At 54.2% G+C, this 16,380-nt stretch overlaps 2 protein-coding genes across 11 annotated transcripts in view; both read right to left on the bottom strand.

The window, feature by feature from the left end:
- Window positions 1–16,380, bottom strand: part of LOC140898275 (uncharacterized) — a 2,445,793-nt gene that overhangs the window by 327,993 nt on the left and 2,101,420 nt on the right. The window lies entirely within an intron of this gene.
- Window positions 1,913–16,380, bottom strand: part of LOC140897984 (C-type lectin domain family 2 member D-like) — a 49,194-nt gene continuing 34,726 nt past the window's right edge. The window contains exon 4 of the mRNA XM_078848646.1: window positions 1,913–2,761. Coding sequence (XP_078704772.1) covers window positions 2,599–2,761 — 163 coding nt within the window. The 3' untranslated portion in view covers window positions 1,913–2,598. The remainder of the gene's footprint in view (window positions 2,762–16,380) is intronic.

Raw genomic sequence — 16,380 nt, forward strand, 5'->3', positions numbered from 1 at the left:
TCAGAACAGCCTAGCTCCATCCTCTTTGGAACCCCCCTTCAGGTAGTTGAAGGCTGCTATCAAATCCTCCTCCTCACTCTTCTTTTCTGCAGACTAAATAACCCCAGGTCCCCCAGCCTCTCCTCATAAGTCATGGGCCCCAGCCCCCTAATCATTTTTGTTGCCTTCCAATTTCTTCGCATCCTTTCTGTAGTGGGGGGGCCCAAAACTGGACGCAATACTCCAGAAGTGGCCTCACTAATGCCAAATAGAGGGGAGTAATCACTTCCCTTGATCTGCTGGCAATGCTCCTACGAATGCAGCCCAATATACCGTTAGCCTTCTACCGTTATATATCAAGGGCACACTGTTGACTCATATCCAGCTTCTCGTTCACTGTAATTCCCAGGTCCTTTTCTGCAGAACTGCCGCTTAGCCAGTCGGTCCCCAGTCTGTAGCGGTGCATGGGATTCTTTGTCCTAAGTGCAGGACTCTGCACTTGTCCATGTTGAACCTCATCGGATTTCTTTTGGCCCAATCCTCCAATTTGTCTAGGTCATTCTGGACCTTATCCCTACTCTCCAGCATATCTACCTCTCCCCCAATCTTAGTGTCATCCACAAACTTGCATGAGCGTGCAATTCATCCCACCATCCATATCATTAATTCTCTAAATGTAGGCCAATAAGCACCCCCCTGCAAAACAAACAAACTAACAAACAACAACAACAAAATCCTGCTGAAGTAAAAATTATTGCTCTGAATGCAGCATCTATGATTACCAGTCTTGTGGGGTGGTGGCATGCGTGGGCATTTGGTGAAAGCAGTTCAAGGTCCTCAGAGACTGAGGGCATGTCTGCACTACAAACGTAAGTCAAACTATTCACATCCACACTACTCTCCTTCTGTCAGTCATGCGCATCCTTACCAGGAGTGCTTCCATCAACTTAAGAGAGGCAGTGGGGTGGGGGCGGGAGGGGAGAAGGACTGAGAGACTGGGCTCCCCACTCCTCCCTGGCAGAATGTTTTTTAAGTACATCAGAAGTAGGAAGACTTCCAAACAATCAGTGAGGCCCCAAGGTAACCGAGGTGCCAAAGGAGCACTTTCAGAAGACAAGGCCATTGCAGAGAAGCAAAATATATTCTTTGCATGGGTTTTCATTGCTGTAGCCCATAAGGTCAGTTTGCTAGCTTGCCATATTGCGTAATATGTTTTCTTTTGGTTTGATTCATATTATTTTGTTATCATATCCTATTATTAATTAATCATAGTATTTTCTGGGGTTTTGTTTATGTGGAATTCCAGTTTATGCTATTCATAAGGGTTATTCATGGTTATTCATAATAGTTGGCTGTAATGCAAATAACCTTCAGGCCTGTATCCTGTACGATTAGCTAGAGTAAGTTAGTATAAGTGTTTGTAAACTTTGGCATAGATAAATGGCATACCAGTTGCCCCCCTTAGCTTTGGGGAACTGAACAAAAAACTTGAATCTGCTAACCTTAAGTCTGGAGCAGACCGGTAACTGCAAGGCACACTGCAGAACATGGAAGTCATGAGTTAGGTCAGGGTTAACGGTTTCGGGAATGAGATAATCGATTCGTATGAGTATATGGCATAACATGTTAACCTATAGAGTAAGTGTACCTGCAGATTTATGGGGTTGAGGAAATAAGATTTGGGCATGGTAGGTTGGGCCTAGATTCTGACAGCGGGCAGTACCGGGACCCTATAAGATGGCAAACAACCATACAAAGGGGTCACATTTTCCTATCTTCTATCAAGCTATCACCTCAGTTTCACAATATATCCTAGCCACTCAACACTTGAACCTAAGCCCTACCAATTTGGGAAGCCTGGACCATTAGTTCCTCAGACATGCCAGAGACAAGACTGATCCTCTGTCTCCTACTACCAGGTCTTCAGGGATGGGTGTGAATATGCTAGCTTTAGTAGTCTTTTAGAATAGAAATGTTACCACCAGGGGTCATAGAATTGTATTACTTCTTTGTGACTCTGTGTTTTGTAGCATTTATGCTTCTTTCTTTTATTTTAATAAAGATCTTAACAAGTTGGTTTTGTCCTCAGTATAAGTGTCCTTGCCACACACCCGGAGGGTCCTCTCACAATATTGAACTCTCTGTGTTCTCTATCCCTATAGCCTGAACTGGGACAAGAACCTAAATTATCTTCTGATCAGATCAGTGCTGAGCGGTAAACACATTAGCCCATAAAATTCAGGTCAACACTGCAAAGGTGTGGGAGATTCCCACACATCAGCCATTCTTTTTACGTGACAAATCTGAGGACCTGTCCCAGACTGAGGGGTCAATAGAGGTGGTTTTGGGGAAAAAATACAAAAATACAAAAAATATTCAAAACAATGGGATCTAAATTAGCTGTTACCACTCAAGAAAGAGATCTTGGAGTCCTTGTGGCTCCTAATGTGACCCTGAGTTTAAAGGTTAAAAAGCAGAAGGCACATTGGAAGAATCCACAGTTTAAATGAGACACACTTATTGCTTGCGGGCCCCGCTGCCTGATTTTGAGATCCTGGCCAGGCTGACGAACGGGGACTTGGCTCGTTCAAGTAGGTGTGAGTTGGATCAGTGTCACGTCTAGGAGTCCCATTTCGAGCCCCCTTCCAATGCAGTCTCTTTTCCCATCACATACACCTCAAGTTTCCTACAGATCCACCGTCTTCCCATGTAGCACCGTGAGCTGCTGACCCCTTTCTCGTCGTTCAGATACGCGCAGTCACCTCCTCCTCTTATCTGAAACCTGCAACACAGAAGCCAGGGAGCTGCAGTCAGGCAGAGGCCAGGAATTTCTCATCAGTCCCAGCCAGGGGAGCCGTTCTCCACAGTGCAGGCCTGAGTGCGGAGCAGCTACTCTCCCAGCCCCTCAGGAGCAGAGCTCAGGACACGGAGTCTGTACCCCAGGAGAGGGCCACAGAGGCCCAAACTCGGGACAGTGTCTGGTGGCTATTCAGACCCAGTCAGGCTGGAAGCAGGTGGGATCCAAAGGTTGGGTCCAATACAGCAGAATGGGGACTGTCCATTGGGGAGCCCTGACCCAGCGCCATAAGAGCCTGACTTTTCAAAGTACTGAAGTAACCCAGACCAGGGAAGTGGGGGGTCTCCATCCGCCTCTAATGGCTGGCCTCCATAAGAGCTTTATCAATCGGAGGGGGGGGGGTTCAGTTAAAGAAGTGGATTCTTTCGCTCCTATGGCAGAGGCTCATGCTTCTAGTGCTGAATTCCGGGGTTCAAACCCTGCTCCGGGCTCAAGCAGCGCTGGTTTTGTGATCACACTTGGAGCCCACTGAAACCCATCGCAGGGTGGTGGCTGGGCAGCCATCACTACTGTACCCCGTTCCAGTGGGAGCCCCAGGCGTCCAGCACCTGTGAACCGCAGGCTCCCTTAACATCGGTGCCTTGTTGCGGATTCAGAGGCCTCACCAGCAAAGTCACTCAAACCTGCCGGCTGCAATCCCCAGCGGGACCTGCACCTGCCATGCAGTGCTCGGCATGCTGCCCTCTCTAGCAGCCACTGTTAACCTGAGCTCCCTGCTGCCTCCTTTCCCCAGGGGGGGTCAGACACCCCAGGGACCTTGCTGAAGAGGGCTGGGGGAGAACAGCGAGTGTCCCAGCTGAAATCCCAGCGCGCTGCGAGGGCATCTCTGGCTATGGCGGGCTCTGTCTCCGGCCCAGCACCGTGCTGCGGGGAGGAGCCGAGAGTTCAGGGACACGCCGGCTCCCATCGGTCTCTGACACACGCAGGACGCGAACGGACCAGGGTCATGTCTCGTGGTTTCACTAGCACTGAATGGTGGATCTACCTGAGCTCAAACCGCTCAGACACCAGAATCCCCAAGCCCAGGGAATTAGTCCAGAGGGGCAAGAGAGACTCACAGGTGGTTGAATTTGGTGCTGTTGGTCCATTTCCAGGGCTGACCCTGCTCCCTCCAGAGGCCGATCCAATGGTCATAGACACCCTTATGGCGCAGCAGGAATGCCTTAAAGAAAGCTGAGGGACAGCAGGTATCAGCCCCAGCTCCCGTGCTCCCCCCACCGCCCCTCCAGGGCTCTGTGCTGCAGAGAATCCCAGTCACATATTGAAGGGTGCTCAGTTTATTTTCAGGGGGGATTTTCCCCTCCCTCTTGCAAAGCACAAGATCCCCCGGGCAGTCTTAACCCTCCCACCGCACACAGCAGCCCCACCCCGGTGCTCCCAGTCACCCACACCCCAAGTCCCCCTGAGCTGGGGGCAGCTGTTGGGTCTGAGCTCTCTGCAGAGACGTCTCTTCTCACAGAGCAGCCACCGCTCACCCCAGCAAGGCAGGAGGAGGGAGGGAGGCAAGCTGAAGTGGGAGGGGTCAATGTGAAAGGATCCCCTCCTCCCCCGCCTCCTCAGCTGGCTGCTCCTTTCCCATCCCCACAACAGGTGCACTGGCTGGGTTCTCAGTCCCACTCCAGCAGCCAGCAGGCCAGGAGATGCTTGAGCCAGCCCTGCCCTAGACAGAAGCTGTCTCCCTATTTGGGGAGGGGGGCAGCGGAGAATGGGCAATCCCTGTGATCACACACAGACAGTAGGGCCCTGGGCCCAGCCAGGGCTGGCGTTCAGCGGCTGGAAGTTCATTCACTCCGGCCTCCCAGCACGGGAGGGCTCACAGCTGCTCCTCACCCCACGGGGCAGAGCCCAAGTCCTGCTGCAGCAGCCACACCTGTGCCCAGATTAGTGTCTGGCAACTCGAGAGTCTCTCACTGTTTCCTGCTCACTGTCAATCCCAGCCAGGGAGGCACCCGGGGCAGAGCAGCGGCTTCGGCTCTCGGTCCAGCTCCCTTCCCTCTCTGAGAAATAGTAGCATTTCCCTCGGTATCCCATCCAGCCGTCTGCGCACGAGGAGCTAGCAGGGGGGCACAGATCAGCTGATGAAAGCTGAGAGGTCAGCGCTGAGAATGAGACAGTCACATGGAGGGTAAGAGTTGCATCGAGAATTGGGCATTTGACTGGTACAAAAATTGGTCAACTGACCAGTCAAATCTGTCAAAGAGTGGTCAGATATTTTAAAATACCAATTTATCAGAATTGGTTACCTCCCGCCAGGAAGAAAAAAGAGCAAGACGTCATTGTCTCCAGTAGGTTTAGCTTTCGATAGATACGGATCTACCTAATTTTTTAAAAAATGTACTTCACTGAGTTATTTTAGCTCAGAAAAAAAAGGCAAAACAATGAAACCAAGTTCTTGAAAACACCAGTGAGGCTCCAAGACGCAATCCGAAAGGCAGGCTACCTCCTACCCCCAGGGCTCTCGCTAGAGCATTTGACTGCGGCCAAACAGGCAGTCAATTGACCGGCTTGCCAAGCCCATTGGGACCCCCAGCTGGGGCTGGTCCACTGCAATCAGATGCAGGGGGACGGAGACGTTTGTCACAGTAAATTTGCCTGGCAAGAAGGATTCCAGGGACACTCCCAGCCTGCGAGGGACTGACACAGCTCAGAGCATTTCACCCCAGGCACAAGATCAACAGCTGGATGTTCAACCTAGCAACAAACAGCAGGTGAACTACTGAGAAGAATGTGGGAACTTTCACTCAGGGACATGAAAGCCACAAGGGGGCGCCAGAAACCACAGCCATGGGAAGTGACCTGTTGCACTGTGGGCCAGGAATGATGGAACTTAATTCACCTCCTACCTGCAGACTTTTCTCTCCCCAAACACAGCAGCAAGAAAGGCACTTTCTGGAAGCCCTCATGGCAGTGTAACCCTTTCAGAGCCATGAAAGAGCAGCAGTGGGGTCACCCATAAGTGACACCAAAGAGGATTTGAAAGGCCTGTCTAGTTGAGAGGAGTTGGACTCAAACCCCTCCAGATGTTTTCGAGCACGTCACTTTTGTTTGCACCACAGTAACTCGGTAGCTGGTTTTCAAGCCTTCCCATGTGGCTGGCGCTCAGCGAGGAACAGACACTCTAAGTTGGGAAGAGTTAGGAAACGTGGCAGCGGTGATCAGAAAGCAAGCATGTGTTCACCTCACTCACAAGGCATGTCTGACCCTGTAGATTTAACTGTCCAGTGCACGGTAGCCCACACCCCTGCCCTACTGAACTGAGCAGAGAAGTCAGTGACGAACAGTTGATGGCACAGGCTGTCTCCACCATCCATCTCCAGCTCAGATGCCACATGTTCTGCAGAGCTCCCTGCACCTGCAGGTGTGTAACCAACCCTAAGCTCACAGATTCCCACCTTACACAGTGAGAGCCAATGCTGCCCGTTGCAGCAGCCTGCCATTACAGCAGGGAGCTGGGATTCAGGGCCCATCTGTATCCGAGCAATCTGCACCAGTATAATCACAGTGACGCAGTGACATCAGGGCAAACACCTCCTGGAGATGAGCTGGAGCAGTGCGGCTCGCTCTGGTAACTTCCTGCAGCAAACTGCACCAAGGCAAGCTCCTTTGTGCACCAGTGCAGTGCGTCTGCTTTAGCGGTTTGCCCCAATTCAACTGCACGGATGTCATGACATCGGCACAGAGGATTCCTAATGCAGACGGAGCTGGATTCAATCCCCTCTGCCAGCTGCTAAACCCTCCTGGGGCCCAGTGATCAGATCCCAGGACAATAGAGAAATCCCACCCCCGACATTCCCCAGCATGCCCTGCCCCAGACAACGGGGGGATACAACAGGGTTCATGTTCACCGCAAACAGACGCCCTCTGCACGAGCACACACTGTCTGGGCAGCCTGGGGGAGTGAATGGTGCTAAGGGACCCTTCATGGCCAAGCTCAGCGATTGGGGGGTTTCCACACTGCGCTGGTGGAGGGGTCTCGACTGACTTCTACGGCTCATTTCAATAACACGGCAGCACCTGCCGCCCGGCCACAGGCGTGACCTGAAGATCCAGGAAGGCCAAGCTGGTAACCTCAGAGCAACACAGGGAAGGCAAAGGGCTCAGGGTTGCACTGCACCCTGTCCCACTGGACACCCTGGTCAGGGACTGCTTCATGGCGCGTGGCAAAGGTGACTTGGGTCCAAAGTGCTCAGAGATGGGCTGGGGGGGGCTAATGTCAGTCAGATCATCCTGACACAGAGAGTGCCCAGGTGCAGGGGTCTGGGAGGAAGATCCCCCAGGAATCCTCTGCCCCAGGGGCAGAAGCCGGACAGGCCGGGAGGAGAGAGTGAGTGTGGTAGGTCACGGGGGAATGGGATGCGCGGAGATCATAGATGGAGGGGAAGGGAGCGGGGCGGAAGCTGGGAACTCACCTGCCAGAGCAATGATGGCAGCAATCAACGCAGACCATACAACTATCACTGCAACCACAACTCTACAGGTTGGACTTTTCTTGCAGTTCCAAGGAGGGTCTGAAACAGAAAGACCCGTCAGGCAGGGCTGGGAGGACACGTCTCACTGACAGCACCGGGGCTGGAGCTGCCCTGCAACATGCACCGTTCTTGTCTAGTTTTTGTAAAGCTCTCCAACACCACTTTCTACAAACCATTACCCTCTGATCCCACTGAGGGTTTCCAAAAGTTAGTGCCTGTCTCACCCACTGCAACCTGCAAGGTCTCGTGCCAGCAAAGGGAAGCTGCTCCCAGATCTGGAGCTGCATTCGCATGTCCTGAGGGCTGTCCTGCACCATGGTCACCACGGGCAGGTAGGTCATCAACCTCCATCTCTGTCCCAGCTGCAGGATGGCCTCTGGTTCCTGCTCCCTCAGGCACCTGGAGATACTGAAAAAGGGGTGGGATTGGCAGAGCAGGAGAACAACCCATGAGGTTAAGAAATGGCAGTGAGAGCCTTTTCCCTCCCTGGGAGATTATGGTGTCCCTCTGTGGGGACTCCCTTCCTGGCAGATGCTAGTGAGCTATTGAAAGAGCTCAGCCTGTTTAGATTATAAAAAAGATTGGGTGGTGACATCATAGAAGTGTTGAAGTGACTTCATGGAGAGAAAATATTGGGTATTAAAGGGCTCATTAATCTATCAGAGAAAAGCATAACAAGACCCAGTGGCTGGAAACTCAAAAGAGACCAATTCGTATTAGAAAGAGGGCACACATATTCAACAGTGAGGACGAATCACCAAAGGAAGAAACTAGAAAGGGAAGTGGTGGGAATTCCCCACCTCTTGATGTTTCTAATGAAGACTAGATGCCTTTCTGGAACGTGTGTAGTCAAAAATTAGCTCCTATGCTCTACAGAAAGCATGTGATATGCAGGGGGTCAGATGACACGCTCTAATTGTCTCTTCTGTCCATAAAGTCTGCTAATTTATGAAAAAATGAGCGTAGCATGGGGAGAAGCCTCTGATGTTTTACTGTGTTCGGCTTGAGCCCACAATGAACGCTCATTGAGTGGGGTGATCCAGGGGAAGCAGCTGAAACATCCAATGTGGCTGGACAGGGGCAGGACATCAGCACTACAAGGGAGTGGTGGGTGTGGCAGTGACATCACAAGGGCCTTTGGCAGGACCTCAGCCTATTGGACAAAGGTGGTGGGGAGGCGATGACCTCACAGAGAGAACTTGACATCAGCCAGGCAGGACAGGGGTGCAGGACAGGGGCAACCTCGGAGATCCCTGTGGCTTTGCTTCAGCACGTCTCCTTCTCGAGGTCTCTCCTGGAGGACTGAGAGAGCATTCACTTGCACGTACGTGAGCGCAAGGAGGACCCCCTTTGGAGTTTTCTCCTTTTCTTTTAGTGGATTTGCTCGAAAACAGACATCCCTGTATAGAAGGTAAGAGCCTCGGAGAGGTTTGGAACCTGTTCAGTCTGATCCATCAGGTGCTGGCTGATTTTTAGGAAAGGAAAACATTAGATTGTGGGGGCAGTATTTTATTTCCGACCTAGGATTTTGTCCCTTAGAATTACTGGGGACATTGGGGTTTCTCCTTTTTGTTTTCCTCTTCTTTTTCCTACCTTTCCTACCTTTCTCTTCTTGCTTCCTTTGTCCTTTTCCTCTGTTCTCCTCCCACCACCAGGAGCTCTGTGTGTGGAGCGGGGTCCGGGGGGGTTGTGGGAGGCCCTCACAGAGAGGTGAGACTGGACTAGTGCTCCGAGAGTGATCCCCTCGGTGGTGACCGGGGCCATTCTTTGGGCTATTTGATGAGATCCCTTAGCCTCCCACCCCTCAAAGTCTCAACCTTGATTGGCTGAGGAGGGGGCTATTGACAGGGAGGAAACTCTGGTCTTTGTTGTTCTCTTTTATGACCAAGCAAATAAGTCACAATCAGTTATACGTTTGACCAATGTGGATGCTGCTCTCCATTCATTGTCTCGGAGCAGTTCATGATCCTCTCGAACATTCCAGTTCTTCTGAAATAATTGCTGAATAATTACTATGAACAATTGTTGGTCTGTAGCTCATTTGAGAGCAATTCTGCTACTGACTGGCTGCATCAGCTAAGACAAGTCCCTGCTCCTTTCTCAGCCTTCGTTTCTCCTTCTGTCAAGAATGAATAACAATCCTCTCCCACCTACCTCGCCATGGGTGGATGCTGGGGATCCACTGAAGAGTGTCACTCGGAGCAGTGCAGACTAGGGGGTGTCCTATCACACTGAGCCATATCAGATTATAACCTAATATTCGATTTGATTTGTATTTTATTGTTTTGAAATTGTGAAAAGCAGCAACTACTTAGCTCAGACTGAAGCATCTCATCCAATTTTCTAGAGCATAGTGTCTCCCCTTTGTGTATGATGAGACAGTTGAATGCACTGTGATGGACAGGAGATGCTCTTGTTTTGCAAACAGATATTTTTGCAAAGAATTTTCATCCTACTTGTTCTGATTTCAAGAAACAAAGTGGTTTCATTTGAATGGATTTTCTGACAGAAAAAGGTTTCCATGAAAATGTTCACCCCTTATTTCCTGGGCCTTATCCCTGCCTCTGGGGGGTTGTTGTCTGTTAGTTAGAACAGGAATCAGGACAGTTGTCTTCTCTTTCTGGCTCCGTCACCGCTTCGCTGTGTGACACCTTGGGTAGGTCCAATGGGAACAGGGTCAATTCTCTAACTCCAGGCAGCAGGAAGCCTGGGTGAGATAAGGGATGTTAAGGCCATCTGCGAAGGAGAAAGGGATGTTTCCAGGTGTTGAATGTCAAGAACTCTAAACTTTGCTAAAATGGATAGTCTCGAGAAACAAGAACTAGTTGGGGCCAAACTTTAACCATTGTCTTTTATAAAGCCCATTCAGGAATGTGAGTCCCAGAGAGCCATAGAGAGGGGGAGCAACTTGCCCAAAGTCCCACAGATCAAGAGGCAGCAATGGAAGCAGGAGTGACACTCTCTCTCAAAGGCAGGGGGACCAGACATTAGGGCCTGGTTGCAATTGCCAGCTGTGGGAGGGAGTGTGCGGCAGTGGTCAGTGAAGGGGTCCATCCATGGCTCTGATACTCGGTGTGACCCTGTGGTCATAGCTGAGGCCCGTTTGCCATCAGTAGGGTTGGGGTCCCATGGCTACAGCCCAGTGGGTTTGGGAGGCTCCAGGAAGGTGAGTAAAGTGCTGGGATGTCAGGATCCCGGAGGCGCTGTCACCTCCGCCCTAGGGCCGTGTTCTGCACCCCCTGCTGCTGGCTGAGTTTCTCCGTCCCTTGGCAATCAGACAGACTCTTGTTTGCACAGCCAGTCGATCGCCCTCGTGTCATCACCCTGCCTGCTGGCTGGGCAGGGTAACTCCTGAGGTCACCACCCTCTCCAGCCTGCCTTGGGCTTGGAGAGTGAGGAGGAGGGTGAGGGACGTCTGCTGATCCTGAACATCCGCCATCCATTGTACCATCACTGAGAGCACGTGAGTGGCATTCGGGTTCCTCGGTGTCTTCCCCTCTCTGTTTGGGGGAGAGACTATCTCCAAAGGGGGATTTCATTTGCAAACAGCCCCCAAGAGCCCCTCACTCTTAGGCCAGGCAGGGGCTTCTCCAGAGCCGTCTCCAGTGTGTTTGGAAAGGTTCCAGCAATGGGGCTTCCCAGCCCTTCCCCTCCCAGCCCTTCCCTCCCAACCCTTCCCCAGGCTGAGAGTCTCTGAGGTGAGCCAGACCCTGTGAGCTGCTGAGCCTGGAAATCAATGGGGAACGAGGAGGGCTCTGTGCATCCTGTGCCGAGGGCCTTTCTGACTTTGATGTGAGGAATGATTTCCCAGGAGAAGTCCGGACTCCTGGGTTCTGTTCCTTCTCTAGCCTGGGCGGGAGAGTGGCCTGGGACGACAGGAGGGGACTGCTTCTCCAGAGTAACCGATAGTCTTTGGGACTGACCTCATTGCTGGAAAAGGATGAGACTTCCTGGCTATTGCAGCAGCAGGGATTACGAGGGGGAACGTTGGGAGCGGATCATGCAATGAACTCCTGCCCGTGTGTGTAGATGGCACTCCCTGCACTCCTGTGCGGGCAGAGGGGGCGGCTGTGGTTGGAGGAGGGAGGAGGAGGGACGGAAAAGGCCCAGGAGTGAAAGGCTGCCTTGAGCCCAGTCTCACCCCTGCTCCCCGCTCGGTTCCAGGATGGCCAGGCTCCTGCGGATGTTGCGGAGGAAGGCTCTGCAGGTGGCCCCAGAGCCTGAGGGAAGCAGCTGCCGTCTTCCCAAGGGGCAGAGCAACCCCTGCATCCCTGCTGGCGGGGAAGCAGCTCCCGTCCAGGCCAGACGGCGGAAGTGCCCGGCCTTCTGGAAAAGGAACCCGGCTCCCGGCGCAGGCGCCGAGCTGGGAGAGGCCCCGACCAGGCCCCAATGGAGCTGGCCCAGGCTGCGGTTTGGCAGACAGGACCCAGCCCAGGAGGGGCGCCGGGCAGGGTGGCTCTGGGGCTTGTTGTGTGGGCAGCAGCGGCCCCAGGAGCCCAGACCTCGTTCCCATCAGGAGGCATCGCCCTGCCCGGTCTCTGAGGACCTTCCAGCCCCCGCCGGCCAGGAGGGGGAAGGTCCCTGTCCCAGCACCAGCAGCTCAGCCTGGGACAGCGGCAGCACCTGGGTCTCTGGAAGCAGCCAGGACGATGGAGGCCACTGCTTTGTTCCAGGTGAGGAGCCGGGCTGGGCTCCGGGAGGGCTGAGGACGGGATGTGAACACCCTGGGCCCAGATGCTCTCTCAGGGATATGGAGGGGGGTCCCCAGCCCAGGTGTCTGGCCTGAGCCCCGCGAACCCCACGGACAGCAGCAGCCGTCACACAGCTGCCCCTTCCGCACGGGGACCTGGGGGTGGGGGCGTGAAGAGCTGCTGCTTCAGGGCCAGGGGAATCGGCACCTCCCCTGGAGTCCTGGGCAGGGGAGGGGGGCTCTGCTCTGGGCTTCTGAAGCTGTTGGGGCCTGAAGGCATCCCTGAGAGGGAGGTTTGGGGCCCCATCTGCCCTGGGTGCCTGAGGTGGGAAGGGGGGTCTTGAATCCTGCTCTGCCCACCACGCCCCTCTCCTTCCCTCCGTGGTGCAGGGACCCCCCGGGATTCAGAGCATGAGGAAGGGGTGGACATGGCCAAAGATGAAGCTGCTCTCAAGGTCATCCGAGAGCAGCTCAAGTGCAGAGATAAGGTACAAATGTTCCCCACCTGGGCTGGAACCAAGATTGCCCTGTCCCTTCCCAGCATCCCCACCCCTGCCGAGGATCTTGTGCCTCCTGATCCACCACCCCCAATGGGACCCTTTTACATCCATGATGTGGGACCCCCAAGATGGGGGTGTCCCACAACAGCCAAAGTCATCTCCCCCCACAGGCACTGTCCCAGTTCCTGATCCTGCTTGTGTAGGAGTGGTGGGGGATTTGGACAATAGGCGGGTCCCCACAATCCCCCATTGAGGCCTGAGCCCTGGAGCTGGTGTGGGTGGGGCAGGAAGGTCCCTCATTAACAGGTTGTCTCTCGCTATACCCCACTCCCGGTGGGTACAGGATGAGGGGCAGCAGCTCCTGTTCCTTCAGGCCATCTACCCCGCATGTCTGACTGCACGGGAGAGAGGGGAGGACACACTGGAGCCGCGCTGCTGCAAGGCGGCTGTGGTGAAGAGGATCGTGGTGAGTGAGACACGCCATACGGCAGCTGGAGGGAGGGGGAGAATTGTGGGGCTGGGGGGCAGCTGAGAGTGGGGGACAAGGAATCTCATGGTCCCAGCTCAGTCGTCGGGATGAATGGGGCAGTTTTGACAGGGAGGAGGAGAGAAGGGGATTGGGAGTGAGCTGGGCAGGAATCTGAGAAGGGGAACAAGTCGGATGGGCAGGAAGGAATCGGGGGAGTGGGAGGTGGTGGGGGATCCTGCTGGCCATGTGGGGCACTGGCTGTGTCATCTCCTCACTGGGAGGCGTCAGTCGGGCGTGAATCTCACACGCTCCTTTGTCTCTTTCACGTCTCACAGGAGCTCATCGAGGAGCTTCCCGATGACTCGTCACCCAGCGCCGTCCTCGCCCACTCCCTGGCTGCAGTGGGCTACCTCTGGTACTGAGACAGCCCCACCCCCCCACCCTGCCGGCTCCCCTCACCCCAGTGCTGCTCAGGCCCAAGGCTGGGAGTCACCGTCACTGTCCCTCCCAAGTCACCTCCCAAGAGTGGTGCCTCTGGCAGAGATGGTGGGGTGGGGAGGGTCACTCTCTCCTGGCAGGGCTCTTCTTTTCACTCCCATAACATGACAGGGGCCTTGGGGAGGGGCTCAATCCCAGGCTCCGATACAGGAGGGGCAGCAGGCTCCAGGGAACAGCAGCTATTCCTGTCCTGCCACTGTCTGTCTGGGAGACCTTGGCCTTGTCATTCCCTAGCGAAGTGCCTCAGTTTCCATTCTCGCCAGCCTGTGCCTCTATCCCTGTGGCTTGGTGTCTGTGTTGGCGACAGTCCCACCCAGTACTGCACAGTCTAATAGCAGCTCCTCTCTCTTGCCAGCACCATGAAACCTGCCCTGGAGCCAGCCCTAGAGACCCACCTCTTGCGAGCTGCCCTTCACTCCGTCTTCACCCTGGGCACGGAGAAGGACACCACCGGCATCCAGGTACCTCCTCCTCCTCCATCCTCCTCCTCTTCCAGAGTAGTCCTTGGTCCCTACTCCCTTGATTCGCTGGAGCTCCAGATTTAGGGGTGGGGTAGCGGAGATGGAACAAGCTGCAGGGTTGGATCCTTCCCTCCAGCAGGGAAGAGATTACCCCTCCCTGGGGGATTTCTTTCTTTCTTTCTTTCTTTCTTTCTTTCTTTCTTTCTTTCTTTCTTTCTTTCTTTCTTTCTTTCTTTCTTTCTTTCTTTCTTTCTTTCTTTCTTTCTTTCCTAAGCCGCGTTTGGCCCAGAAGCCCAGGTTCCATCCATAGCAACTTGGCTGTTTCCTACTCTTCTGCCTACAAGGCCCTCTGCAGAGACCTGCTAAGCTCATGGATTAAAGGTCCAGGGGTCATCAATTCTTGCAAATTGCCTGCAGTGGGATGTGAAGGAGAGAGGCCAGGAGATGTGTTTGGGAGTCTCCTCAGTGCTTCCCAGAGACCCCTCTTCCCATCCTGTGGCAGGTGTAGGCCCAGGTTCCCTAACTCTGACCCATGCTTTGCAGACTCTGCACAAAGTCATCCCAGAGGTCCTGGATGCCATGCTTGGGAATCTGCTGGCAGAGTCCCCAGACACAGACAGGCTCCACTTCATCTTGGAGGTGAGCCCCATTTGACCGTAACTCTTTGGGGGACTGGTAAGGAGAGACTGGAAGATGCATTTTCTACTCTGTCCTCCTAGCTGGGTCCCCAGTGGGCCGTCCTTGGTTGGGGAGGTCAGTGCAATGTAATGTCAGGTACTTCCTTCTTGAGGGACAGAGGAAGGAGCTGGGACTCCAAGCCAGAGCTCTGCCTGGTTCTGCTGAGCACTAAGCACAGGGCTCCTGGCTGTCTTGGGGAGTGAGAGTCTGAAAATCCACCCTTCCCGCACCCCTCCAACACACAGAGCCCATGAGATTAGGGAGATGGTTCTCAGAGAAGAGGCACATGCTCCTTCCTAGAGAAAGAGGAGGAGCCCAGGGAATCAGCCCTTCCCTCTGATCTACTCTGAAATTCCTGGGGGGATTGTGCTCTCAGTCACTCCCTACATCCCCGCAAGGAGTTGCGTAGCAGGGAAGGGCTGAGGGTTCAGTCGTCTTTCTGGTGAACTGTTCAGGAATCAGGAGTTTTGGGAGGATGGGACCAGCCCCGACCCCGAACATTGTCCCAATCTAAAGAGACGCTGACAAGTTGTGACCTGAAGGGTACAAGCTGCGTCCTGGGGGAAAGAATCCCCTTCTAAAGCTCTGCCATCAATGACTCAGCTATTTCTCCCTGCGCAGAATGTCTCAGGCCCCTGGGGCTGGGTGTGTGGGGGGCTCATTTGCAAAGCAGGAGCAGCTGGCCACTGAGTCTGACCTGCCTCCTTTCCCCACAGCATGTCAACCTCTGGGTCGTGTCCAGGGTGTCGCAGGAGCGAGCCAAGGCTATCAGGAGCAGCACAGCCCTGCTGAGATACACAGTCACCCTCCCTGAGTTTGATGTAAGTGAGCTCTGAGCCCAGCTTGCTGGCTCCAGGGGGAGGCGGGCTGGCTCCAGCGGGCTGCAGGATCTGCTGCTGCTGCCGGGGCTGTGGGTTAGGAGGGTTCTTCATGGGGAGGCAGAGTCAGAGCAGAACTGAGCTAGGCTTGAGTCAAGTTCTTCTTGTCCTGGTTCAGTGTTGTCCCTGGGCCTTTAAGGGGACCATGCTCCAGCCTCTGCTTGGCATCCCAAAGCAGCTGCAGGCTCCCTTGGCAGCAGAGCAAATGAAGGGTCGATCTCAAGCTCCTCTCCCCCAGCCTCTCCTGCAGAAGGGCTAAGGGGAAGGAGCCCTCTGGCCCAGGGCGGACAGGGAGCTGAGAGGAAAATGCTGACGGAGTCCCCTCTGCTCTCCCTTCCATTAGATCTCAGCCGAGTTCCCTCGGATGGGTCACCATGTGGCCCAGCTGGCTCTATTTGTCAGCGATCCAGACAAGGACATCAGCCGGCAGGCCAGGGAGGGGACTTACCGGCTCTACCAACTGCTGCTCCAACAGAGGGGTAAGGAACCCAGCTGGGACACGGAACCAAATAGGGGACTGAGAGTGACCATATGTTGATAATGGGACCCTAGACCATTTCTCTCAGACTGACCCCAGCCGGAGGACAAGTCTCTCTCTGCCTCTGTTCTTCTCCATTCCACTGTGCAGCCACCAATGGGATTGGAAGGACACAGAAACTGCAACCAGAATGAGGAGAAAAGTCGCTCTCTCTCTCTCTCTCTTCCAGGCCTGACCATACATGAGGCGGAAGATCTCTGGTGCTACGACTGGCACCAGGACAGCAGGCTGTTGGGCTACAAGAATACAGCCAGAGTGGGGGAGGTAAGGGCACTGTGCCAGGGCATGACACAGCTCAGGGAGTGTAGCTGGCTGGGTTCAGTGCAGTGGAGGCCTCCTGAAGACAGGAAAAGAGCCCGCTCC

Source organism: Lepidochelys kempii, chromosome 14, assembly GCF_965140285.1.
Source record: "Lepidochelys kempii isolate rLepKem1 chromosome 14, rLepKem1.hap1, whole genome shotgun sequence".
NCBI classification, from domain to species: domain Eukaryota; kingdom Metazoa; phylum Chordata; order Testudines; family Cheloniidae; genus Lepidochelys; species Lepidochelys kempii.